Source organism: Pipistrellus kuhlii, unplaced genomic scaffold (genome assembly GCF_014108245.1).
Source record: "Pipistrellus kuhlii isolate mPipKuh1 unplaced genomic scaffold, mPipKuh1.p scaffold_m20_p_3, whole genome shotgun sequence".
NCBI lineage: Eukaryota > Metazoa > Chordata > Mammalia > Chiroptera > Vespertilionidae > Pipistrellus > Pipistrellus kuhlii.
The window spans coordinates 46216719-46243703 of NW_023425529.1; the positions used below are offsets into that span (position 1 = coordinate 46216719).

The 26985-nt window shown below is 59.4% G+C and overlaps 1 protein-coding gene across 3 annotated transcripts; it reads right to left on the bottom strand.

Moving 5' to 3' along the window:
- Positions 1 to 1053: 1053 nt before the first annotated feature.
- Positions 1054 to 25935, bottom strand: ITGA5 (integrin subunit alpha 5). 3 transcript variants are annotated; one of them, XM_036456878.2, is made up of 30 exons: positions 25549 to 25935; positions 18029 to 18159; positions 16675 to 16787; positions 16432 to 16552; positions 16213 to 16274; positions 16074 to 16119; positions 15564 to 15689; positions 15290 to 15334; positions 15141 to 15184; positions 11995 to 12051; positions 11779 to 11831; positions 10830 to 11038; positions 10406 to 10597; positions 9908 to 9953; positions 9639 to 9740; positions 9392 to 9447; positions 9112 to 9266; positions 8700 to 8837; positions 8518 to 8585; positions 8015 to 8165; positions 7826 to 7918; positions 7650 to 7729; positions 7396 to 7476; positions 7187 to 7292; positions 6319 to 6471; positions 5159 to 5242; positions 4958 to 5071; positions 4208 to 4313; positions 3338 to 3456; positions 1054 to 2161 (listed from the first exon to the last, which is right to left on the bottom strand). In XM_036456878.2, the coding sequence occupies exons 1-30, from the start codon at positions 25920 to 25922 to the stop codon at positions 2078 to 2080; spliced, it is 3309 nt and encodes a 1102-aa protein (XP_036312771.1). In that variant the 5' UTR covers positions 25923 to 25935; the 3' UTR covers positions 1054 to 2077. The 3 variants fall into 3 exon arrangements, with proteins under 3 accessions (XP_036312771.1, XP_036312770.1, XP_036312772.1); XM_036456877.2 differs by having other exon boundaries at positions 3338 to 3460; positions 4212 to 4313; positions 25549 to 25931; XM_036456879.2 differs by lacking the exon at positions 10406 to 10597 and having other exon boundaries at positions 3338 to 3460; positions 4212 to 4313; positions 25549 to 25934.
- Between the last annotated feature and the right edge of the window lie 1050 nt (positions 25936 to 26985).

Below are 26985 nucleotides of genomic sequence, written 5' to 3' on the forward strand. Positions count from 1 at the left end.
CCAAGGTAGAAAGACTAATTCCTGGCCCTGGCCCGGTAGCTCTGTTGATTGGAGCCTTGTCCCAGTACACCAAGGTTATGGGTTAGATTTCCGGTCAGGGCGCACACAAGAAGCCAACGGAAGCGTAAATTAGTGGAACAACAAATCGATGTTTCTCCCTCTCCCTTGAAAAGAGTGTCCTGGTGGTGCAGGGCGAGATGGACCTCACAGCCTCCCTTCCCCAAATTTCCATGAATTTGTATCTCTGCTGCCCTCCGGTGGCCGAAGTGGGGTCTAGCACGACAGGGACAATCCCATTCGTTTCTAGCACACCCCTCTCCTTTCTGTGCTGCATGTTAGCACAGGCCTCAAGCAGACAGAGGACCTTGAGGGGCTCCCTGCCTTTCACTTCTCTTCAAAGACCTGAACCTCGTGGCGTGTTGGCGAAGGAGGAGGGCTTGCCCCGTCAGCAAGGCTACGTCTGTCTCTGCTCTAGCCCTCGCCGGTGAGTCGGGCAAGTTACATAACCTCTCTGGACCTCGGTTGCCTCTTGTGTAGATGGGGTTAATTGTACCTACTTCATAGGATTATTTACAGATGTTAAAGGGGTAACGTGGAATATTTAACACCCCTCCCCCCCACCTTACAACAAACAATAAAAAACCAGAACAAAACCCTAGCTGATTTCTTCTGATTTTAGTTTTGTGGCTTTTTCTCTCAACCCATTTCATGATTCTGATTCAGGGAAGCCCGAGTGAGTCTTCCGGACCATCTTCTCCCGCCTTCAACTTGGACCTCCCCCTCTGCATTCTTCCCCAGCCCGCAAGGAGAAGGGTTTCTTTCCTTCTCTCGGAGGTGTTAGGGACCAAGGCTGTGGGGCTGAGAGATGGGCAGGGGTCAAGTCTTCCTTCCATCATTTCTCTCATCGAAGAGAAGGGAACCCCAAAACAAGTTCCCCAGTTCCTGGGGTTATAATCCTGGCCCCCAGGGGAGAGGGGGAACACAGGCTTTCCCTACCCACCAAGCCGTCTGCTTCCAGGATGAGTTTGGAAAAAGTGTAGGAGAGATTCCGGCTCTGGTCAGTGGGGGCCCCGGGCCGGGTTTATTGCACTGCAACAGAGTTTAAATAAGTCCCGGGTGTCCCGAGCCGAGGGGAGGGGCGGGCAGGGGCGGGCAGAGAGAGGAAGGGCAGCGTCAGTGCACCTGGCGGGCAGAACCCGAATCCTGCAGGCCCAAGAGGGTGGGCGCCCTTTCTCCGGGGGACTGGGAGGGCCTGCCTTTGGCCAGGCTGAGGTTCCAGATCTGTTGCCATCATGGCCCCTTCAGAGTCCTGGGCGATTCCCTGACTTCTCCCGAGTCAGAGGTGGACTGGGCCTCCGGGCCCAGGGTGTCCGGTGCAGGTTCAAATGTTGTCCCGAATCTGCCTGGTTAGGTTATCAATGGCCGAGTCTGGGTCCCAGATCAACCCCGGGCCGCGGGTTCGATCTGGCCCCATTACAGTTCCGATCCTCCTCGGAGCTGGTTCTGGGCCAGCCTTGATCCTTGTCCTGGGATCTGTCCTGAGCTGGTCCTGGGCACCATACACAGTTAGTGTTCCTAATTTGCCCACCGAGGTGGGGGCTGTCCAGAGCTGCCAGGTCTCCCTCGCCAGGTGCCAGGTTCTCAGCCGGGGCCTCCTGTGGAACTCTGGCAAGGCGGAGGACAGAGCTTTGCAGGCCGGAGCTGGACAGGAAGTCCTGGTGGCAAGTCTGGCCCAGAGAACCGGGATGGCATTCCCCAGTTCTGGTTCCAAGTTGTTTTTCAGGAAACTCTCTCCAAAATGCAAAGCCTGCAGGGAGGCTGGGCCTCGGTCCCTGGATCGCAGTTCCCCCATCCGCCATCCGCGGGGAGGGCCTGTGTAAACGAGGGTCCTTCACAGTGCATGGGGGTGGGGACCCTCAGCTCCCCCCTCCCGCCTCTGGCCCTTCAAGTATGTCTCTGGGCTGGGAGAGGAGGTCTCCCAGGCCCTCAGCACCTTCAGGAAGCACCGGCCCCCTCCCCGTCAGCAGCCTGAGGGTGGGGTCGCTGAGCCTCCGGGATTGGAGTCTGGGGTTAGGCGTCAGGCATCTGAGGTGGCTGGAGGCTTGAGCTGAGCTTTTTCCATGGCGGTGCCGTAAGGGAGGGAGCGTTTGAAGAATCCGAGCTAATGGTGGGGAAAGGAGGGAAGAGAGTTTAGTCACGGCGGCTCCCGTTTCTCCCCAGATCTTAAGCCAAGGGGGAATGAAGAGGACTCTCTGGTGCTTCTAAACTCCCTCTCTGGCTGAGACCGGTTTGGCTCAGTGGATAGAGCGTCGGCTTGGGGACTGAAAGGTCCTGGGTTCGATTCCGGTCGGGGGCATGTGCCTTGGTTGCGGGCACATCCCCACTAGGGGTGTGCAGGAGGCAGCCGGTTGATGACTCTCTCTCTCATCGATGTTTCTAGCTCTCTATCTCTCTCCCTTCCTCTCTGTACAAAATCAATAAAATATATTTTAAATAAATAAATAAATAAATAAACTCCCTCTCTGGCACAAGCGGCCTAAATGCAGGCTGTCGCGTCTGCCTCTCCAGGGGGCCCAATGGGCAGGAGGGCTAGAGCGGGTATGTGTGTGTGTGTGTGAGTGTGTGTGTGTGTGTGTGTGAGTGTGTGTGCGCGCGCTTTGGTATAAAGGGACCTTTCATCAGTGCCGTAAACGTGCCCCCAGGGGAGCCAGGAATAGCAGAGAGGTTTAGGTTTAAATTTAAGTTCCAAGCCGAAACCGGTTTGGCTCAGTGGATAGAGCGTCGGCTTGGGGACTGAAGGGTCCCGGGTTCGATTCCGGTCAAGGGCATGTACCTTGGTTGCGGGCACATCCCCAGTGGGGGGTGTGCAGGAGGCAGCTGATCGATGACTCTCTCTCATCGATGTTTCTAACTTGCTATCTCTCTCCCATCCTCTCTGTACAAAATCAATAAAATATAAATAAAAAAATAAATAAAAAAATAAAAAATAAGTTTAAGTTCCAAGTCTGACTGCCTCGTACTGGCTGCCTCCGGAGGACTCTGAGGCCGCCTCGAGGGTCTGGCCAGTTGGGGATAGCCGCCACGGTCTTCGGAGGAAGTGACAGCACAAATGCCAGAGTTGCCCCCTGCGAGTAACACTGGTTTTGCAGGCAGAGGCAAACTTGTCAGGTCGATTCAAGAGCCTCTTTCTAAGACAGGGGCTGTAGAAGGAAGGGAAGGATCCTACAGGCAGGGTCAGGATGGGAGGCCCGAGGCTGGAGAACGGGTTTGGAGGCAGATGCTTGGGATTGTGCTGGGCCGAGGGCAGAACCTGAAGGGAGGGCAGGGTGTGCCGGACCTTGTAGAGGACATAGATGAGCAGACCAAGGAGCAGGAGGCCGAGGAGGATGGCGAGGATGATAATCCACAGCGGGACGCCTTGGCTGCCTTCTGCCTTGGTCCACTGCACAGCTGTGGCCACCTGGGGAGCAAGGCAGGAGGTCACCGGGAAGCCATTAGCCCTCCCCACCTACACTGGGTTCCCACTTGCCAATGGGCCTAGACCCACCTCTCACCTCCCATCTAGGGCTAGCAGAATTCTGAACTTCAAAGTTTAAATTCTTAAAAAGTGCGTTACTGCCAAAACCGGTTTGGCTCAGTGGATAGAGCGTTGGCCTGCGGACTGAAGGGTCCCGGGTTCGATTCCGGTCAAGGGCATGTACCTTGGTTGTGGGCACATCCCCAGTAGGGGGTGTGCAGGAGGCAGCTGATCGATGTTTCTAGTTCTCTATTGCTCTCCCTTCCTCTCTGTAAAAAAAATCAATAAAATATATATATATGTTTTAAAAGGTGCGTTACTGTCGCTGATGTCTGGGCCTTCACACTTGCTAGTTTCCTCTCTCCAGAGAACATTCCTTTCCTGAATGGTTAGCCTGGCAGTTCAGGCCTCTGCTGGAACATCACTTCTTCCAGGAAGCCTTTCCCGACCCTGCAAGACTGTGCTCAGTGTCCCTATGATGTGTTCCCGAAAAGATCCTGACACTCAGTGCCTGCCAGGCCGTGAGCTCCAGGAGCAAAGGTGCCCTGTCCACCTGGCTTATCGTTATATCCCTGGAACAGGACACAGTAGATGCTCAATAAATACTGGTTATGATCATCAGGCCACCCCCCATCGAGGTCCCAGCACCCTGAGCCCCACCTTCCTCAGCCTGGCCCTCCGGCCCCGGACCCACCAGAAGTTCCTTTCGAGGCAGCTGCCGGGGCAGGATCCGGTAGGGCATCCTCAGAGCTTCGTACACGGCCTCGCACTGCAGGCTGAAGGGCTGGTGCTCCCGCTGTGGGCGGAGGAGCGGTGTTGAGGGCAGTCCCCCCACCCCTGATACCTGGGATACAGAGCACATACGGATCCCCATGGTCTGGCTCAGGCCTGACCGTGCTCTATTTTGGGCTCATTCTCTCCTGAATCTGTGTCCCTTATGTGAGATAATAAACGTGTAATTGAATAGTCATAACTAAATAATACATAATTAGATGACTGAGTGTAAATAAGAACTTTTGGAAATCATTATTCATGTGGGTTAAGCACTCAGGACAATATCTGGCCCCTTGTGTGCACTTCGTAAACGATTGCTCTTTATTGACTACTCTCACACCTGCTTGTCTCTCCACTAGAGACTCATCTCCCGTCTCTGTTTTTCTACGTTCTCTGCACGGGGATCATCCTCCAGCCCGACCTATAATACCACCTTCTTTGAATGGGCCAGGAAAGGGAAGCTGTCGCTCTTCTCAGCGTGGCCACTAGGTGGCGCCAGGGACACAGCTCTGTTTAAACAAGGGCCGGAGGGGAGGGGAATGCGGGGGGGGGGGGGGGTGGGTGGGAGTGCCCTTTCCCAAATACTGTAGCTAGGACTGGGGGGACGGGAGGGTCAGTCCAGGCAGGCCCGAAGGTGGGGTCAGGGCGGAAGTACAGCTCCCTTACTTGCAGGAAGGTCTGGGCCCGGACTCGGAAATGCAGCTGCAGACTTCGGCTCTCCTGCCGGTGGAGCGGCCCAAGCTCACAGCGCAGCCTGAAACACTCCGCCTCCGGACATTTCTGGGACGGAGGAGGAAGCCTGAGCCTGGAATTCTGCCCTTGGAGAACTCAAGCAGGTGCCCAGACCTCATCCCCCGGGCGCCTTACCAGGACCTGAGGCCCAGAGGCAGGGCTCTGGCCCGGAGCTTCGCGTCTTCGCAGCCGGTGGTTCGGGGAGCCCTCGGGATCCAGCTGGAAGAGGAAAGAGACTGTTAGCGGCCTCTTCCGCCTCATCACAGCATCTAGGTCCGCCTGCACCTGGGCCCAGAGCGCCTTCACTGGTTCTTTTATCCCACATGTGTAAAACACAAGGCCCGCGGGCCAAATCCGTCCCGCCAGGCCTTGCAATGTGGCCCGCACCGCGCTGTCATCACTGCACTCCACTGCGTTTCCATCACAATGACAGTTTATGACTGTTCAGTAAACCATTCGGCCTGCGATTTAGGCTGGATTTTAGATTTTGGCCCCTTCTCTGATTGAGTTCGACACCCCTATCTCCACTGGCCAACCCCGGGGGCAAGTCACCGAGCTCAGCTCAGTGTGCGACAGGGGCATGAACGTGGTCCTGGGAGTTCACAGGGAAGAGGCGTGCAAATCAATACTCAGGCCCCTGCCCCTGCCTCGGGGCCTTTGCACCGGCTCTTCCCTCCTGGAATGCTCTTCCCCAAAGTCTTCCCAAGTAGGTTCATCCTTATCGTTCAGGCCTCCAGGTTTTTCCCCTGAGGGGTCAGCCTTCAGTTCCCTTCCCACTCAGAAAGGTAGGGCTGCGCTTCTATCACGTTTCAGTGCCGGTTAATCTCTCTCTTTAATTCTTACTGGTTAGTGCCCTCCACTACAACGTGAGCCCCATGGGAGGGGAGACCTTGTTAACGTTGCTCCGTGCGGGATTTCCTGAGCCTATACCAGGGTTCACTGAAGGCACCCCGTTAATTAAATACTGTTAACGAGCACACATAAGGCTCCCCAGGAGCTGGTTCAGCTTCTGATCCAGGAGGACAGGGAGGCTGTCAGAGGAACAGAACTGGAAGGCTTCCCGGAGGAGGTGGCATGGAGCTAGGTTCTCAGAGCGTGCCAGGGCTGAAATAAGGGGGGAGATTTCAGGCGGAAGGACTGGTGCACAGCAGAGTCCTTTTCCTGCCTAGGGCCTCGCGTGTCTGCGGCCTCCGGACGCCCATCCCCAGGCCCAAGGCCTGGCTTCAGGCACAGCCTCGTCCCGCTCCCAAACCTCTCCGCCTCGGCTCCCCACCCCCTCCCGTCCCCAGCCTCACCTCCAGGCGCTCCGGGTTGGGGAGGTGGCTGGAGGTGCAGTTGCTGAGCCCCGTGAACCGGGTCACGTAGAGGAGCGGCTGGCCTTCCAGGCGCTGGGGGCAGCTGAGCTCCAGCACGGCCCGGCTGATGGAGCTGGGGCCCCAGTTGACGAGCTGCGGAGAGGAGAGCACAGTCACGGCGAGAAGGAAGGGAACAGCCCTGGCTCACCGCGGCCCGCATCTGCCGAGTCTCCCGTCTCCAGTTGAAGAGGAGCCCTACCCAGTTTGGCTCAGTGGTAGAGCGTCGGTCTGCGGACTGAAAGGTCCCAGGTTCGATTCTGGTCAAGGGCATGTACCTTGGTTGTGGGCACATCCCCAGTAGGTAAGGTGACCAGACGTCCTGATTTTTAACAATTTGTCCCGCATCCCATGGCGTTTTTTAAAAAGTTTCCTTTCCAAAAATCGGGACTTTTTTTTAAAACACTGCGGGACAAAAGAGGGACGTCTGGTCACCTTACCAGGGGGTGTGCAGGAGGCAGCTGATGGATGTTTCTCTCTCATTGATGTTTCTAACTCTCTCTCCCTTCCTCTCTGTAAAAAATCAATAAAATATATATTTTTAAAAAGAGTGAAAGAGGAAAGCAGTGGGCAGAGATGAAATCCTCTCCAACCAATACCCTCCAGGGTGGCTCCCAAGTCCCTCCCCCGTCACTCACCTGGCCTGTCCCTCTGTCTCCCCGGCTGACCCTGCGCAGGCCTTACCCAGCACTCCTCCTCCCTCCACACACCTTCCCGCCCCTCATTCTGCTCCCCCTGGTTCTCCTTCCCCATCAGGCACCGGGGCCCCACCCCTCCCGGTCCTGGCCTGCCCTGCCTCGCCCCTCCTCACCTCATACACATGCTGGACAGCAGGGCCCAGGTCCCCCTCCTTCCGGGGCTGGTCCGGGGGGTGCCAGTCGCTCACTGGGAACAGCACTGCTTCGGGTTTGGAGACGCTGCGGAGGAAGGTGGCTTTTAGGGCACAGCGGGAGGCGCTCTGTGCAGACCTTCCTACAAGTCTCCCCGCGCCCAGCCAGGCCCCTCCCCGCGGGCACTGACCCGTTAAGGGAGACCTGGGCTTGGGCCTCCACCGACAGCCGGAAGGAGACCACCTCGCTCTGCGAGTTGTTGAGGTTCTTGCTGTGGGAAGGAGACACGGCGTTGGCGCTGGAGCCCAGCCAGAGAGGAGCCCGCTGGCACGGGCCTGGCTGGGCCCAGCGCGGCTGCAGCCTGCACACACACACCACACACACACACACCACACACACACACACACCACACACACACCACACACACCCCGCCCCAGCACCTACCTGAGGATCTGGAAGTCAAACTGGATGGTCTTCTTCGTGTCCCGGAGGTGAGGAACTGTGAACCGAAGGCCACTCCAGAGCTGCGGTCAGGCAGGAGGACGGGGAGGCTGAGAGGCGGGGCCTTCGCCTCACCGCCCCCAGCCCAGCCCTCCTTCCCGCCCTCCTGCCCGGCTTACACTGGCGCCGGCCTTCATGGGGTTGCCCAGGTCACACACCAGGAGGCGGCTCTGGTTCACGGCGAAGTAGTCACAGCTCAGGCTGGAGAAGTTCTGGGGGGGGGGGGGGGGGCAGGAGCGCGGGTGAGTCCTGGAGCTGGGGCGGGTGCCCCCTGGCAGGGTGCCCCCCCCCCCACGCCCCGCTCGTACCCCGGGGTGCCTGACGAGTCCCGAGTACTCGGCCTCCGGGGGAGCCGTGACCCGGAGCTCCGCCTCGTAGGCGCCGCCCTCGCCCACGTTCTGGGCGTGGAACGTGAGGTTCAGCGCGTTCTTGTCACCCAGGTACACGTGGTTCTGCTCCCTGGAGGGGCACACGGGGCGAGGGACACGGGAAGTCATCTCCAAGCCAGGACAAGAATAGAACAACAACAGACGCCGTTCACGGAGCTCCCACCCTACGGCAGGCGCTAGGCTAGCTGCTTTCTGTAAACTGTCTCGTTTCACGTCTTCCAAAAGGCGAGGGGAAATAGGTGCCATCCTTCCCAGGACACGGCTGAAGAAGCAGCGGAAACTCGGAGAATCTGAGAGACTTCCCAAGGTCACACAGCCAGCCAGCCAGCATGCCCCCGTTTGCAGGGCCTTCCAGGGTCCCTGTCCCGCTCCCGACCGTGGCCTCTGGAACCCCCCGCCCGCCCGAGCTCGCCTTCACTCACCCGAACACTTCCAGCTGCAGGTCTGGCACACAGATGTTGTCTTCTCCACAGTCCAGGAGGATCTGAGCCTGGGGCGGGGCGGCCAGCGGAGGGGTTCAGAGCCCCCCCCTGGGCTGTAGGCAGGCTCCCCCCCCCCCCCCCCCCGGGCCCCTCTCCTCCTGGCTCCCCCGCCCTGTCCTCACCTTGTCCTCGATGCGGCTCTTGCTCTGGTAGTGTAGGACTGGCCGGAGGCCGTGGCTGTCCACGGGGGCCTGGGGGTCCAGGGAGAAGTTGAGGGCGATGTGGATCGGGGAGAGCTTGTCCCGGAACTCCGACTCATTCTGGGGCGGGGGAGAGGGTTCACAAAGTCAGGGGACCGTGCTCCTCACGCTTCCGCCGGCCCAGGCAGGGCCTTCGCGGACCCGAGTCCAAACGTGCCCGTCCTCATCGCCTGGGCGGCCCGGGCGGCCGGCTCCCAGCTCCGGCAGCAGGGTCCCCTCCTCAGCTCCGCCTCTGCCTGGAGCCTCCCCGTCTCTCTCCCTGCGGGAGGGGCCCCGGTTCTCCCGGCCCCCTCCCGGGCCCCTCCGCGCCCGCCCGCCCGCCCAGAGGCCGTACCCGCAGGTAGATCTTCATCTCGCTGCAGTCCTCCCGGGCCCCGTTCTGGATGAGCAGGGTCTGGGTGAGGGTCGCCTGCCTGGAGGCCAGGAACAGCGCGCGCCGCACCCCGCCCTTCTGCTTCTGCCAGTCCAGCTGGAGCTCCACCGTGAAGCCTGCAGCCGGGGGAGGCGGGGGTGTGTGTGTGTGAGGAGAGCCTGCCTCTCCCTCTCCACCTGTTCCGAGAGGAGGGCAGTGCCCACGCCCCAGCCCCTCCATCCCCTCCCGGTGCCTCCTTTACCGATGGTATCAGGAACGTGCTTTCCGGAGGCGTTGAGGCAGAAGCTGAGGTTGATGCTGGAGGAAGACCAAGGGGAGAGCTGATGTCCCCACCGGACAGGGACCCCCATGTCCTCTGCCTCTCTCCCAGACAGGCCCCGGCTAGGACACCCCCACTCGCGCCCTGCTGCAGACCCGGCCTCCCGCCTTCCTCCGAGGCACAGGCCGAGGCCACGGCCGGTCCCTGCGACCTGCTGCCCCCAGCTCACCAGGCCACAGGGTTCCCCTCCAGGCTGCAGCTGCGCTCCTCTGGGTTGAACATGGCGGGGAAGATGGTGAGGGAGGCCCTGGCGGACACGATGGGGCGGCCCCTGCCAGGAGTGGACGTGGGGACAACAGAACTGAGACCCTGGGGAGCCCGGGCAAGCAGCTGATGCTCCAGCCCCAGGTCCCGGTCCTTTGTACACGAACCCAGCCTCAGCCTTCTGGAGGAACGCCCGTTCCCACTCCTCCCGGGCTGCCACCCTGGAGTCCGTACCTGTACACCACCGCCTTGTCCACACCAAAGGACCCCACAATCAGATCTGCAAGAAGCAAGAAACTACCCTTTAGCCCTGACCAGTTTGGCTCAGTGGATAGAGCGTTGGCCTGTGGACTGGAGGGTCCCAGGTTTGATTCCAGCCAAGGGCATGCACCAGTAGCGGGTGTGCAGGAGGCAGCTGATTTATGTTTCTCTCTCATCCATGTTTCTAACTCTCTATCCCTCTCCCTTCCTCTGTAAAAAAATCAATGAAATATGTTTAAAAATTAAAAAAAGAAAAAGAAACTACCCTTTACAGAAAGCCCCCCAATTAGGATCCTTCCTTTCCAACCCTTCTAGTTTCATGGCTCGAGGAGGCCGAAGTGAGGGGACATCGCCACCTGGTGGCAGTACCCCAGAAGTGCACCCAAGGACCTGAGGAAAGGGCAGAGGGGGGTAAGGGGGCCAGCGCCCAGGGAACTGTAAGTGGAACAGGGCCTAGGGAAGCACACTCACCGGGGTATCCGTTGCCATCCAGGTCTCGGCCCCCTCGAAGGGCAGAGCCAAAGAAGTTGGGAGTGTGGCCAGCGGCCCAGAGGGGCAGCAGCACCTGGGAAGGCTTAGAGCCCAGCCCCACAGGGCTCCCCGGAAACACAAAGACCACGCCCTGCTGGGTCTCCCCGCCAAAGGGAGCCCCGATGGCCACATCTGCAAGACACACAGCACACACCAGTCAGCAGGCCCACATCCAAGAGTTCAGACCTTTACCACCAAACCCAGGCCCCAGTCCCCTATCCCTCCCCAACCCCCGCCGTCGCCCCCAATATTCCCATTTCTTCAAAGCCACATCGTGGGAAGACGCTGGGGGTCTGGGGATCCCAGCCACTCTCTCTCTAAACCCCTCCTGACCCTCGACTCCTCCTCGGCTCTTTGCACTTACCGTTGTAGCCATCTTGGTCCAGGTCCCCCAGGGGGGTCAAGGAGCTTCCAAACCGGCCAAACTCATCGCGGCCGGTGAGGGTGAGGGAGGGCGTGGGCTCCATGCCGGCCGGCTGCTGCAGGTAGATGTAGACCCTGCCCACCTCCTGGAGCCGCCCGTCGGCTGTCCGCTCCATGAGCAGCGGTGCTCCCACCAGCAGGTCATCCAGCCTGGGGGCAGGGGAACCGTCTAGGCCTCATCCTGACACCCTGCCTGGCCACCTCCCCGCCCCGGTCCAGGGCCAGGAACTCCCAGCATCCTGCACCCCAGGCTCCCTCCCGCCCGAGCGAGAAGCGCTGAGGCCTTCTGGTCTTAGTGCTCCGGCCCGTGGTCAGCAAACTGCGGCTCTTGAGCCACATGCGGCTCTTTGGCCCCTTGAGTGTGGCTCCTCCACAAAATACCACGGCCTGGGCGAGTCTATTTTGAAGAAGTGGCGTTAGAAGAAGTTTCCGTTTAAAACATCTGGCTCTCCAAAGAAATGTCAATTGCTGTGCTGTGGATATTGGGCTCTGGCCCAAGCCGGTTTGGCTCAGTGGATAGAGCGTCGGTCTGCGGACTGAAAGGTCCCGGGTTCGATTCCGGTCAGGGGCATGTACATGGGTTGCGGGCACATCCCCAGTAGGGGGTGTGCAGGAGGCAGCTGGTCGATGTTTCTCTCTCATCGACGTGTCTAGCTCTCTATCTCTCTCTCCCCCTTCCTCTCTGTAAAAAATCAATAAATATATTAAAAAAAATATATATTGGACTCTGTTGACTAATGAGTTTGCCCACCACTGCCCTCGGCAAAGGGATGTGAGGACAGGGAGAGCCCAGGGGAGAAGCCTGGAGGGAAACGCTCCTGTGTTTTCCTGTCCCCATTCTTTCTTCCCGGGAGGGCGTCATGGTGTGCCTGCCGCTTCCCGCTACTCACCCGTCCCCGTTGGTGTCCGTGGCAGCCACTGCGTAGCCGTAGTAGGAGGCCATCTGGGAGGACAGAGGAGCAGCGCTGGGTCAGAACTAGAATCCACAGGGGCTATGGAGGGAGGGCAGAGACTCCAGGGAGAAGGGGGCTGATTTCACTGGGTCAGAGCTGGGGCTTGGCGGGGGGCAGAGGGCCACACTGGGCTGGGGTGCGGGGTGTCCTCACCTGTTCCCCTGAGAAGTTGTAGAGGGATCGGATGTCTGAGCCATTGAGGATGGTGACCTAGGAACGAGGAGAGATGCCCATTGGCCCTGGACTCCCAGCCCCGGGCCGGAGGGCAGATGTGCACAGACAACCCAAAGGCAGGCATTCCTTGGAGGCACAGACTGTTTGTCCCCTAATTCCCTCCTGCGCTTTGCCCTCACATCCCTATTTCTATGCCAGTAGCTCAGTCCCTCAGCGACGTTGTTCTCCCTATCACTTATCAACGACTGTCAGATCGAATATCCATCTGTCGATTGCCCATGTCTACCCACTAGAGTGGAAGATCAATGCAGGCAGGAGCTCGGTTTTGTTCTTTGCTTTCTCCCAAGAGCCTAAAGTCGTAGAGAATCAGTCATTGCTGAATGACCACACTCATTCTTCCTCCTCCAGCTCTCCCAAGCCACACCCGCATCTTCCCCACGTCCCCTCTGAGGGGCTGGCCCTGTCCGTCACCAAGTCTTCTGATTCCTTGCTCTCTTCCCCGCTCTCTGCTCAGAGTCCTCTCACAGGAAGGCTGGAGAGCCTCCTGCCCGCCTCCCTGCCTCAGGCTCCCTTCCTCAGCACCCTTTCCCCTGCAGCAGAACCAGGAGGGACCCCCCCACTCCCCTCCCCCCCCACCCCGCCCCCGGCCAGCTGGAAAACCCACAGCAGTGTCCGGGCCGGTGGCTCAGTTGGTGGAGCATTGTCCCATATACCAAAAGGTAGTGGTTTGATCCCCAGTCCAGGCAACTGACTGTTGCTTCTCTCTCTCTCACTCCCCACTCCCTCCTCTCTCTTTAAAAATCAATAAACACATATCCTTGGGTGATTTCTTTCTTTCTTTTTTATTTTATTTTAAATAAACCTTTACTGTTCATATTATTACAAAAGTTCCTCATTTCTTCCCCCCTCCACCAGGTTCCCGCCCCACCCTCTGCCCTTTCCCCACCCCCCACTGTCCTCATCCATAGGTGCACAGTTTATGTCCAGTCTCTTCCCGTACCCCCCCCCCCTCCTCTTTTCCATTGGGTGAAGATTTAAAGACACACACACATAAAAAACAACCCACAGTGGTTCCCTGCAGCCACTATCCAAGCCTGGACTTCTTGAGGCTCTGGAGAACTGGCCCCAGCCTGTCTGCTTCTGCTCAACCCTTCCTCCTCCTCAGCCCAGGAGCCTGCTAAACGGGCCTGACTTTCCCCCTTTCCCCCCTGCATTTCTCCCGCCTAGGATGCTCTCTCGCCTCATCTCCACTGACCCTTCACGAACCTTCTCCGATGCACCCCTGCCTGGGAAGGAGGCTGTTCCTCTCCCTGACCTGATAACCGCGGAACCCGCTTCCTGAAACTGACCGCGGTGCGAGAACGCGGACTTTGGAGTAAGACAGACCTGCTTTTAAATCTCTATCCGGCCGCTCTCTAACTGTGTGACCTTAAACGGCGCATGCTAACACCCTCCCCCAGCGGCTGGAACGGAACAGAAATCACCGGTGGACTGTGCCACTCACTGAGGGGCGCTGAACAGCAGCTGCCCCTTGGGTTGTAATTACATGTGTCTTATCCTGCCTCGCGGATCAGAGGCACCTTATGAGATGAGGTGTGATGTCTTATTCGTCTTCTTATCTCTTACCTTGCTTTAGTAAATGTTAATTGAACAAACTCCTACGGCAGCCTTATCTGTAACCTTTTTAAAGCACTTGTCATGGTCTAATAATAACAGCTACCAGTTGTACACTGCTCAACAGGCCACTGAGCGCTCCCACAAGCATGACCTCATTTCATCCTTGCGAGAGCCCTGAAGTCAGAACTATTATTATCCCATTCTGCAGAGGAGAATGAGGCTCAGAGAGGGTAAGGAGGCTCAAGAATTTACAGAATGAAGTAGAATGTGAATAAATAAAAATAACAGAAGGAGCCAAAACCGGTTTGGCTCAGTGGATAGCGAGTCGGCCTGTGGGCTGAAGGGTCCCAGGTTCGATTCTGGTCAAGGGCATGTACCTTGGTTGTGGGCACATCCACAACAGTAGGGGGTGTTCAGGAGGCAGCTGATTGATGTTTCTCTCTCACTGATGTTTCTAGCTCTCTATCCCTCTCCCTTCCTCTCTGTAAAAAATCAATAAGATATATTAAAAAATAACAGAAGGATGCAAAACAGGGGTCCTCAAACTTTTTAAAGTGGGGGCCAGATCACAGTCCCTCAGAGAGCTGGAGGGCCGGACTATATGAACTACTAATTCCTACTGTAACACCTCGGCTGCGCTCACTGCCCAAAAAACCTGGCGGGCCGGATCAGACTCCTCTGCGGGCCGCATGTGGCCCGCGGGCCGTAGTTTGAAGACGCCTGCTAGAGTAAGTGCCAGAACTTGAATACAGGTCTGACCCCAGAGCCCATGTTCTCATCCACCTTCGGAATTCTCACAAAATGACCCGCGTGTTTTTTGTGTTGTTTTTTTTAAATCTTCACATGAGGATATGACCCCATTAATTTTTAGAGATGGTGGAAGGGAGGGGGGTAACAGAGAGAAACTTCACTGTGAGACACATCGATGGCTTGCCTCCCGCATGCTCCCAGAGCAGTGCCCGAATGGAACCCGGGACCCTTTAGAATGGGGCCCACACTCTATACGCTGAGCAAACCATCTAGGTCACATGTGTCAAACACAAGGCCCGCGGGCCAAATCCGTCCCGCCAGGCCTTGCAATGTGGCCCGCACCGCGCTGTCATCACTGCACTCCGCTGCGTTTCCATCACAATGACAGTTTATGACTGTTCAGTAAACCATTCGGCCCGAGATTTAGGCTGGATTTTAGATTTTGGCCCCTTCTCTGATTGAGTTCGACACCCCTAATCTAGGTCAGTGGTCGGCAAACTGCGGCTCTTTGGCGCCTTGAGTGTGGCTCTTGCCACATGCAGGCGCGCGCGTACAATGCGATTGAAACTTTGTGGCCCATGCTCAGGCGTCGGTTTTCGGCTCTCAAACGAAATGTCAGTCGTTGTACTGTTGATACTTGGCTCTGTTGACTAACGAGTTTGCCGACCACTGAGCTAGGGCACATGTTTTTGTGTTCAGCGGGTGGGAGGCCCGGGGAGAGGGGGAAGGAGAGGAAGGGAGTGTCAGGCAGGTCTTACATAACCGTAGGTGAGGTTTCCTTTTGGCACGCCAGCAACGAAGTCTGCAGAGAGGAGAGAAAGTTGTGGACTAATGTGGGAAACAAGGAATCCCCAGGAATGGTCAGTGTCTCAGTTCCACCCCCGCCCGAGCCTGGGGACACACTCACCCTCTGTGTCATCACCACTGAATTCACCCACGGCCACCGAGTAACCTGGGGGCCAGGGGGGATGGGCATTAGTATTCTTGCTTCGGGGACCCCTCTGCCCAGGCCCATCTCCCACCCGCCCCCCACCCCTGCAGGCCCTCACGGTCAGCGGGCACACAACAGGCATGACAGCGGGGCTGGGGATGCCCGCGTGGGAGGAGAGGAAGCGGGGAGTGTGTGAGGGCAGGTCGGGGCGCCTGGGGCGGCCCCGGCTTCCTCCCACCGGCTCGCTCACCCAGGTAGCTGTCGTCGTAGGAGGAGCTGGCCTGGCGCGTCTGCAGCTGCCCCTGCACCAGGTTGATGAGGTACTCGGGGTAGTAGGACCCTGCAATCTGCTCCTGGGTGGCCGACAGGATCTGGCCTGGGCAGGGGACGAGGAGGAGAGGGAATGGAGGAGGACGAGCAGGGAGGAGAGGACCGGGGGTGGGTGTGCCCGGGTTAAGGTGACCAGACGTCCCGATTTTTAACGATTAAAACGCCGGGGGACGCGGGACAAATTGTTAAAAATCGGGACGGTCCCGCCCAAAGTGGGACATCTGGTCACCTTAGACTGGGTGGGATCTCAGAAGTCTGGCTCCAGGAAGGCCGGCTTGGACAGGGTGGCAGAGGAGGACACACGAGTCTCCACAAAGGGAGAGGAGGACTGGGACGGCCCGCAGGAGGGGGGCTGGTGAGCTCAGGCTGGGGGGAGGGGGGAAGGACGGGGCCTGGGCCAGGGCCTGGGAGTCAGCACAGCAGGACTTACCTTGCCAGAAATAGCTCCCGGGTCCACCCAGCACCACACGCCCGGTCTGTGGGGGGGAGGAGGCGAGTCTACCTGTGGTCCCAATCCCCCGGGCCCACCCCTCACGGCCACGTCCCTCCCAGGTCACCTGCTGGCTCACCTTGGTGAACTCGGCACTGAAGCCGCCTTGGCAGTACCCCTGGCCGGCCGCCCAGCTGAAATCTGTGGGGGAGAAGGCGGTGGGAGGGAGGCCCATGCCCACGGGCCACGCAGGAAAGGAGAGAGCTTGGGGAAGGGGGTGGGAGAGGACCCTGCGGAAGGGGCGGGTTTAGGGACTCGGACAGAGAGGGCGGGCGGGGCGCAGGCCACCCCGGCCTACCTGAGCGGCAGGGAGCGTACTCCAGCATCCGGGTGAAGTTGTCGGTGGAGAGGTAGCAGGTGCCCACGGGGTCGCTCAGCGGCTCCTTCTCGGTGCGCCAGCTGTACAGCGGGGCGCAGGCCTGGGAGGGCCCGGGAGGAGGGAGCCTTAGGGTTAGACCAAGGAAACCCTCTCCCGCCCACCCCGGGCCTGTGTCCCATGGAGCCCGACCACCCCCCGCCCCCCAGCCTGCGGGCCCCTCACCAGGATGGAGGAGCCGTGGGCTCGCACCGTGGCTCCGAACCACTGGAAGGACTTGTACTCCACGGGCTCCTCCCCCTCCGGGCTGGACAGCGAGGACTCCAGGACCCGAGAGCCTTGGGGGAGGGAGAGAGGGCGTCAGGCGGGTCGTGGGCCACCGAGCCCGGCACAGCCCCTGCCCTCAGCCGGGGGCGCCCCAGCACTGCGAGCCTAAAGCCCAGGACGTCCTGGGGGCAAGGACAGAGGGTCTGCAGACTCTGCTCGCTGTGGCCCGCCTCACCCTCCGCTATGCGCCCACCTGGGGTTCTGGAGCAGCCTGGCTCTGGCCCGGCTGGCCAAGGATGCTTGCAGGGAGGTTGGGGCGGGAGGCAGTGGGGGAAGAAGTGGCTGCACTTCTCTGTCTGAACCTGGACTGCATCGCTAAGCACCTTGTTCTCTTCTCGATCGTTCTCACATCTCTGGGCTGCTGCCCCATGGACCCCTTCCGGCTTCCCCACACCTTGTCTGTGCCCATGGGGCACGGATATGTACCTCACACAGGACATCCTTTCTCATTCCTCTGACTCTTACCTGTCTTTCAGGTTAAAAAACAAACAAAACACCCATCTGTTTCGTGATCTCATCCCCCACCCCCCACCGTCTCCATCTGCTTAGGCACCAGCTCCGCTTTCTGTCCCCGAAGCCAGATATAGCTCAGCAGGCACATCCTTACGCCACCATTCACTGGTTGTGTGACCTTGAGCGCGTTACTTAACCTCTACTTCCTCAGCTCTGAAATGGGGATAATAATATCTTGCACAGTTGTTGGAAGGATTAAGTGCGTTAATATTTATAAAGTGCTTATAGCGGCGCTGGGCACAGAGCAAGTGCTCCTGAAGGGTTAGCTGTTGTTCCTGTTTATCTCTGGCCTCCGTCTGTCTCCGCCGCCCTCCCCCGCCCCCATCCCTGCATCCACCCTGGGCCGGGAGCCCACGGAGGGCAGAGGCCTGGACCCCCGCAGCCCCAGCACAGCGCCAGGCGAGCACCATCCCTTAGTCAGTGCTCGGCTAAACGAACCAAACCGCCTGTGTGACTCTCCCAGTCTTTGTCTGCGTTACTGGCCTCCCTGAGTTGTGGGTGATTCAGGGGAAATGAGAGCCACATGTTTCTGAATCATGCCCGCCCTCCTCGGGCTGGGCTGGGCTGGGAACGTGGGGCGAGTGCCACGGGGCCGCTGTGCGCTGCTCGCTGTTCGCTGCACAGAGCGGGCACCGCCGTCAGAGCAGGGAGGGCGTGTGGCCAGGGAGCTGGGCAGGCTCTCCCCTTCTCCCCGGGCCCCACCCCCAGGCCCTCCAGACCTTCCCAGGGGGTTGGTTACCTTTGCTGTCAAACACAATAGGGGTGCACTGTGCCAGGCTGGTGGCCCAGGGGCAGAGGTAGACAGCGCCGCCCTGCAGCACGCCTGGCTGGCTGGTGTTCGCCTTGGGCGCTCCCACCAGCACGCTGACCCTGTGAGGGGGACGGAGAAGCGGTTCAGGGGGGCTCCTGGCCCTTCTTCAGTTTCCCAAGACAGGAAGGACCCAGGCCTCCGGGCCAGGGGCTGGCTGGGGTGGGGTGGGTGCCCCCTGCGTTGTATTTATATCTCAGAAGATGCCACAGATGCCAGAGGCACAGGCTGGAGTCAGGCGGTCCCCATGTGCCGCTGTCACTAACACAACCCCTCCCCTCCTCCTCCTCTACCTTCTTCCCCAGTCGTTAGAGAGAGGAGCCAGAGTCTGTCCTGGGAAGGGAGAGAGGGGCCAGAGGTGCTGGCCTCAGCGTCTCCATCCCTCTCCGGACCTGCCAGGGCTGGAGGTGCAGCCTCCGGAAGCCAGGTCCTCGCACCTCGCCCGTGCCCTCTTGTCCCAAGCCAAAGCCTTTCCTGGGCCGAGACCCAGGCATCCGGCTGCCCCGCGGTCCAGCCGCCCAGCCCTGGGGCGTGTAGGGGGAAAATGTGAGTCTTGGAAATCAGGCAGCAGGAGTGGAGAGGAGCTGGACGGTGGTGAAACAGAGCGTTCCCCTGGGCGTGGGCCTGCCTTCTCCTCGGCTCTGGCCTGGACCTCCCCGCTGGGGCTGGGGCTTTATCTCTGAGCCCTTCTCCACACGCCGTCTCTGGGAGCCTGAGTTCGGAGCCTGCCGTACTGGAGTCTTAGTCCCAGACACCGTCCCCCAGGCCCCCCCAAACCCCGAGGAGAGGGTTGCCTTTGCTGAGGGACCTAGGTACCGGGGTGGTCATAGTTAAGGTCCTGGATAATCTTCCCGTCTTTGGCTCTGTCTCTGCCATTTCTTGGTCCCTTGCCTCGGAGGCTTCTGCTCAGCAGCCAGTCTTCTTGGCGTTCTCCTCCAGGACCCTCCGTGAGGACAGCATCTGACAACCGGGCTGGCCCCGGGCCCGGGCCCGGGCCAGGGTCCCTGCACGCCGTGGCCTCTGCTCTCCTCCCGTACCTGCCTCCGCCCCAGGACTGCTGGCTCTCTTGGTTTCCATGTTGGAGTTTTCTCTCTCTTGATCTCAGATCTTAGGCTTCTCCATCTCGGGTGATTCCCATCCCCTTCCCGCCTCAGCATTCCCATACCCACTCCTTCCTGCTAGTGGGATACTTCCGTCAGCCTTTACCAGGAAAGAGCATCCATGTGGGGATTGTGTGAGAGGTCACAGATGCCGGGTTTGCCTTCCAAGAGGGACGGGTGGGGAGGGCGTGAAAGGGGTGGGGTCCTACAGAAATAGGAGGTGGCAGCCACAGAGGAGACAGCTCCCAGGGACTGGGCGTGGGGAGCGAGCAGGCCAGAGGATGAGAATGGAGGGAGAGGCCAGGGTCCCGGGGAATGGGGGGGGGGGTGTGTGTGTGCTGAGAGTGAGAGAGTTCCTGGAGTGATGGGGGGCGGGGTGCCAGCCTTAGTTACTCTGGGGACAGGAAATGTTTACTGCCTGTGGCTTCCTGTCCGTTTCCAACCTCTCACTTCTCCGTTTGTCTCCCACCAGCTGGGCCCCACCCTCTGCACTCAGGCACCACATGCTGCCGAGGGTGGGCGACGCCGGGGGTGGGCGACGGGCGGCGGCCTGGCCAGTGACCAGGCCCAGGAGGTAAGGCAGGTGGTGGGTGAGGTTGCATTGTCCTCGGGCGGGGCCAGCAGACAGGGGTACAGCCCTCCCCTAGCTGGGGCAGCCCCAGGAAAGCTGTGGGACAGGAGGCAGTGAAGAGAGCGCTGACCGGCGTGGCTGGTGTGGTTTAGGGGCTGAGTGTCGACCTATGAGCCAGGAGGCCACAGTCTGATTCCTGGTCAGGACACATGCCCCGTTACAGGCTCCATCCTGTGTGAGGTGTTCAGGAGGCAGGAGATCAGTGATTCTCTCTCATCATTGATGTTTCTCTCTCCCCCCTCCCCCTCTCCCTTCTTCTCTGAAATCAATTAAAAAAAACCTTTTTTTCCCCAAGAAAAGCGCCCTGGCCCAGGATCAGCACTGACGAGGGGCAGGCACTAGCTCAGTGTGGCGTGGGCCATACTCTTCCCCTCTCTCTGGCGCGGAGGTTCTGTCGGCCTCGGGGAGTTCTGATAGTCTATTTCCAGGAGGACACTAGGCTGTGGCTAAAGGACCTGGTTCTCCCGATTTTTAAAAATATATATATTTTTATCGATTTCAGAGAGGAAAGGGCAGGGAGAGATGGAAACATCAATGGTGAGAGAGAATCACTGATTGGCTGCCTCCTGCACGCCCCCCCCACTGGGGATGGAGCCTGCAACTGGGCATGTGCCCTCGACCGGAATCGAACCTGGGACCCTTCAGTCCGAAGGCTGATGTTCTAGCCACTGAGCCAAACCAGCGAGGGCCCACTCCCAATTTTTACCACACCCCCGCTCGGCTCTGGCCTGGCCCTAGGAAGAAGCCTGGAGTTTGTCTGAGAGGGTTGGGAGGTGAGAGAGAGACCTTACAGAGATGGTAAAGCCCCCGAGCTCGGGGGCCAGGGGCATGTGTAGGAAGGGTTAGCAGATCCGGCATGGCAGGTAAGGGACACCGACTCCGATCCAGACCTGCCTCCGCCACCCACGGCTCATACCCAAGGGTTCAGTGGCCCTTCTGACCCAGTTCCTCTGAGTCAGTCTACTAACTAGTGTCCCTGCCTGTGACACCTGATGTCAGGGATGGCACTTCACATAGCTTATCCTTATTTTCCCACTTCTACTTCCTACTTCCTAGATCCTGGACTAGTTGGGCCCCCTTAGGGGTCCAAGAAGGTAACAATGGAAGGCCCTTGGGCTATTTTCTTTATCTTTTAAAAACCTCACCAAAGGACATTCTTCCCATTGCTGTTCAGAAAGAGTGGAAGTGAGGGAGGGGAGGAGGGAGACAGAGAAACACTGAGGTGAGAGAGAAACTTCGGTTGGTTGCCTCCAGCATGCGCCCCAGCCAGGGCCAAGGACCAAACCTGCAACCCAGGCCCGTGCTCCTGACCGGGAATCGAACCCCAGACCCTTCGGTGCTCTATAACCACTGACCCACACCGGCCAGGCGCTCTGGGTTATTTCCAATTTTTCAGAAAGCCTCATGGGAACATGCATTTACCTGATAAGGCAGCCCAGGCTAATTAAAGCCTCAAGTACATTTACTTTTGGCTGGGATTACATCAACTCTCGTAGAGAGCCTGACTATCTCACGTTGGTCACAAGCTCTGACTGGCAGCTCTAGATGTCTTCTTGTTCTCACTGCCAGCTGATACAAAATGAGAAAAAGGAATTCATGATTTCTTACTACATGCAGTTGGGCATGCCCTCACCGGTTTGGCTCAGTGGATAGAGCGTCTGCCTGCGGACTGAAAGGTCCCAGGTTCGATCCCTGTCAAGGGCATGTACCTTGGTTGCAGGCACATCCCCAGTAGGAGGTGTGCAAGAGGCAGCTGATCGACGTTTCTCTCTCATCAATGTTTCTAACTCTCTTTCCCTCTCCTTTCCTCTCTGTAAAAAGACAATAAAATATATTTTAAAAATAAAAATAAAAATAAATAAATGCAGTTGGGCAGTTAATCCCTTCTAAAATATGGAGTTCAAGGGAGGAAATAATTGCCATCACTTACTTTGAAGCCTTAGAACCCCGGAACTCCAGAGTTGGTTCCTGGAGACACGCTGCCACCGCGGGAAGGCACGGCGAGGGCAGCCCCTGGCGTGAGGGCTTCCTTGTAGATGCCTCAGGGCTGCCGCCCGCGCGGACTCAGGAGCTGGTTTGGTCTGACACTCCTCATCTCCCTTTAGGGCAGCGGTTCTCAACCTTCCTAATGCCGGGGCCCTTTAGTACAGTTCCTCATGTCGTGTGACCCCCAACCATAAAATTATTCTCGTTGCTACGTCATAACTGTAATTTTGCTACTGTTATGAATTGTAATGTAAATATCTGTGTTTTCTGATGGTCTTAGGAAAACCATCTAAACCTGTGGGTCACGATATTTACATTACAATTCCTAACAGTAGCAAAATTCAGTTATGACGGAGCAACGAAAATAACTTTATGGTTGGGGGTCACCACAACAGGAGGAGCTGTATTAAAGGGTCCCGGCATCAGGAAGGTTGGGAACCACTGCTTTAGGGCAACCTCTTTCCCCTTTTTATATAGAATGTCCTGGTAAGATATCATTTGAGATTTTAAAAAAGGAAAGAAAAAAACTTCAATTAAAAATACCTGCTGACTGAGTCCCATGGGAAAACTTAGTCCCACAAAAGCGAAGTAACATGTCCAGGGTCACTCTGAATCCTTCTGCACGTAAGAACCGGAAGCTAGGAATACCGATTCCTAGGCCGGGGTTCTGGCTTGCCCTGTGGCCAGTTTATCTCCTCTTCTCTCCACTATCTCCCCGGCCAGGCTTCTGATTAACCAAGATCCTGTTCAATAGATGGTTACTGTTTCACTCTGTTGGCCTGACAAGGTTGGGGGCGGGCAGAAGCAAGTGGGCCAGGGCCCAGGCCCTGCAGTCCCTCAGCGGCCCTGGCCAGGCCAGAGGACGCATGGCTCTGGGTCCTGCAGTGACTCTAAGAAAGTGCCTGGCTGGCCGGGCGGGAGAGTGTCCTCTGCCTCTGCCAACTAAGTGTCGGAGGGAATAAAGAGCTGGACGAAGGCAGTGCACCTTTAAGTCTGTGTCCTAGGCCAAGTCACTTCCTTCGCCAAGCCTTGGATTCTCTACCCATAAAGTGATGGGTTGCTCTTGAATGGTCCCTAAAACAAATTCTAGTTCTAAACCTCTATAACTCCTGATGTGTGTGTATGTGTGTGTGTGTGTGTGTGTGTATATATATATATATATATATATATATATATATATATATATTATATTTGATGGAGCAGTAATGCCTCCTCTGCCTAATACAAAGATCTTGTAATGATCCAATGGAAAAACTGATATGAAAGTGCTAAGGAATGCGAGGGACTATTAGTACTAAAACTGCTACAAGCAAATATTAAAAGCAAATAAGAAATGAGAGAAAACTTGGAAATAGAGCTAGGTGGTATCTAGGGAGGAGAGAAGCAGAGACAGAAAAACAGCTACCTCATTCCAATCAGGCCTGCCAGGTATTGATCACCCTCTAGGGGCCAGGCGCCTTTATCTGTATCGTCTCATTTAGTCCTCAGAACGGCCTCAGAAGTCGGGTGTCTGACTGTCATAAGAACCCCAGGCTGGAGGGCCTTAAGCACCAGGCCCCGGTCACACCCAGAGCGAGCGGTGGGGCCCGGTGCACACCCAGTGCGGCCCGACTGAAGGCTTGGCCCTTGCCTCCCAGGCAGACTCCCAGGTGCTCATCCGGCCCTCGGATGCTGTTTGATGCCCGGGGTGAGAGGATGCAGAGGGACCAAGAACACAGCCATGGCCCCAGGCGAGGGCTCTGCTGGGGCCCTGGGTGGAGGAGGGGGTGGAGTTGATCACTGGGAGGTGGAATGTGCGGAGTCCCCCTCTAAGAGGGTATTGTAAAGAGAAAGGAGAGGGGGCGTGCAAGCCAGACACCTGGCTCTCTCGGGAGGAAAGATGGCGGGAAGGGGGAGGGGAGGGGTGAGAATGCTGGGTCCTGTCTGAGAAGGGGCTTTAGGGACTGGGGGTCAGGCCAGGGGCCACGCAGACTGGCCAGGAGGCAGATCTTTAAAACCCACCAAAGGGTATTTTCCCCATTGCCTTTCGCGAACCAGAAGAATGTGCAGGTCCAGGTGTTTGAGGACTCTCTGGAAAGGGGGAGGTGTGGGGCAGGGGAAGGGGAAGGTTACCCAGATACTTGGGAGGGTCCCCACCTCTCCTTCCCTTCCTCTGCGTGCCTCCAGTAGGGCTGAGGTAGCGGCATTTCAGGGGGCCTTGGGGAGGCCAGGTCTGGCAGAGGTTCCAGGCCAGGGTGATGCAATGGGGTTTGGGCAAGAGGCCAGGGGGGTGGGGTGGGGGCTGGGTGGGGACCTTGAATAGCCCAGAACCAGCAGCTAGGGCCTAACTATCTTTTTTCCATTTCCCACATCCTCTCCAGACAATAGAGAAACTTACCCCCCGCGGCCCCCAACCCCCCCTCCACAACTGAAATAGCTGGAGTAATCCTTTTCTCCAAAAATTAAAGGAGTGGCGATCAGTTAACTGTATCAGGTGTAAAACCAGCTCCCCTCCGGCAGAGTCCTATCAAACCCCGGGTGTGATGGGGGTGGGGGGAGAGAAAGAAGGGGGGCGCGTGGGAGGCTCAGAGCCCAGAGGGCAGGGTGGAGGTCACTGTGGAGGACCAGGAATCCGGCATCTGGGAGCCCCTGGATGCTGCCGGGAACAGCCACCTCCCCTCTCCCCAGCCCCGGACATTTCAATGGAAACCCTGGTTCCAGCGTGGCCTCTGCTCCAACTTCGGTCTCCCCATGCCTCCCCACTCCCTGGGCTCTCGGGGTCCGGCCTACGGTCGCCCCGCTGAGCGGGGAGTGGGGGTCCTCCTGTGAGCCTCCCCCCACCTCCGATGCCCCCCGAGTCTGCCGCTCCTGGGCCCCGCCAGCCCGCGCCTCCCCGGCCTCCGACCCCAGCCCCAGAATTCCGGCCTCCGTCCAGTTCCAGCCCACAGGCTACAGGAAACCAGCTTTTCTCTTCCTCCCGGAGCCGGGGAAGAGGGAAGCCGCCCGCCCCCCTCGGGCGCGCACACACCCCTCCCGGCGGACACATCCGCGCCCCCGCCCCCCGCCCCGGCGCCCCTCGCGCCCGGGTCCCCGCACCCTCCCCGAGGTCCGGGACCCCCCGGCAGAGCAGAGGCTGCGGGTGGAGGCGGAGTAGGAGCCCGAGGAGAAAGGGAAGAGCCGCCGTCCCCTCCCGGGTCTCTCCGGGTCTGAGTTGGGGGGGAGGGGAGGATGGGGCTGGCCCCCGTGTAACCTCTGGGCCCTCCCAGCCTCCGGCTCCCCTCTCCCCGCACACAGCTCGTTCCGCTTCCACCGGCTTCCAACCCGCACAATGGCCCTCGGGGGCCTGGGGTCCCCCAGCGGCCCGAAAAGCCCTTCCCGGCCCCCGTGCCCCCTGTGCGCCCGCGCCCGCCGGGGTCCCGGCCCGAGACCCCGCTCTCCGTCCCCGCGCCGCCTCCGCCTTGGCCCCGGGTCCCCCGCCCGGACTTCCCCGGGCTCCGGCGTCGTGTCCGCTCCCCACCCCGCACCCCGCACACGCCTCCCCGCTCATCTCCACCCCAGGCCCCCTCCACGCCGGCCCCTGTCTCCTCCCTAGTCCCGCGCAGGCCCCCAACTTCGGCGCGGGCCCCCGACTCCAGCCCCAGCGCTTCCAAACTCCGCCTCCCCGCGCAGCCCCGGAGCCGCCAGACTCAGCCGCGCCCCCGCTTCCAGGCGCCCCCCTTTCCCCCTCCAGCCCGCCGCCAGCCCTCCCCGCTCACCCGTCCGTCCCCGGCCGGTAGAACTCCACGGAGAAGCCGAAGAAGGAGCCGGGGGGCCCGGCGAGCACGGCCGGGGCCTCGGCGTCCAGGTTGAAGCCCCCGGCCCGGGGCGCGGGCGGCAGCAGCAGCAGCAGCGGCAGCAGCAGCGGCAGCGGCGCGGGTCGGTGCCGGGGGCCCCGGCGCGGCCGCCCGGCGAGGAGCGGGGACCCTGGCGCCCGGCTCCCCATCGCGCCCGCTCTCCCCTGTCCTGGGGCCACCGACCCGGAGCCGCTTCCTAAACCTCCCAGAGGCGAATGACTCAACGCGGGGAGGAGTTTGCCAAACTCCCGGCTGGGCCCTGCCCCCGCCCGCCGAGGGGGTGGGCGGGGGGGCATTCCTGGGTCCCTGGGACGCCGAACCCGAGCCCCGCACCCCGAAGGGGCGTGAGGGGGGGGGGGTGCACCTCTGCGCTCCCCTCTCCCTGCCCCAGCTGGAGGCCGGCGGCTTGGACTGGGTCAGACTGGGCGGGATTGGGCTCTGCGCCCTCCTCCCTCGGCGTCCCCCTCCTCCCTCCCCCCTCCTTTCCAGATGTACAACGTAAACGCTCGGAAAAGGACTCGGAAAAAGGGAGCCGAGAATTTCCTAATGAGGGAAAGAATCACCTCTGGAGGGCGGAGGGAGGCCGTGTGTGTGTGTGGGGTCGCCCCCACTCCTTCAGGGAGGAGACTCTGGGGTCGAGAGGGACAGGAGACACCTCTGGCACCCGGCCAGCTGGGATTCCCCCTGCCTTTCCGGGGCCACCGGGTGCCGGGGCGCCTGCCAGCCGGGTTTGGGACTCGGGAGTCGAGGGACAGAGCGCTCCCGACCTGACGGAGGGCCTCCGCGGGCTGCTCGAGTTCTGCCGCCCGTCACTCCACGGAGTTTGGGGTCCCCCACCGGGAGGGTTCCGCTCCCGGTCACAGCCTTCCTGGTTGTAGGGTGGGGGAACCTCTGTGGAGCTCCGTCCCGGAGTCTGGCAGTGGACCGAGAGCCCGGGAGTGATAGGGCGGGCGGTGTGACGGCCCCTCCGGGTCTTCTTGATAAGACCCACGTGACTCCTGTAAACCAGGAGAATGGCAGCGTGGGGTGGGGGCAGAGGGGGGTGTTATCTTGCAAAGGGGCCACCCCATTCTTCCCAGATCCCCCGGGGAAGTAGAGGAAGGAACTCTGCAGCCAGGGGAGGCGGCGACCCCCTGCCCACCCCTTCCTCCACGCCTGGCTCGGCGTAATGAGATCACCTTTCAGGATTCTAGTCTTTATCTCAGTCTGGGGGAGGGGGACCTAGGGGCCTAGATCCTCTCCTAACCTCTTCTCCTTTCCTGCCCGTCCCCTCCAGGACTTCTTTTCCCTCCAGAACAATAATTCTCTGAATCAAGCCCCGCTCCCTCTGCTCCCCAGGCCTCTGCCCTCAGGGACTCA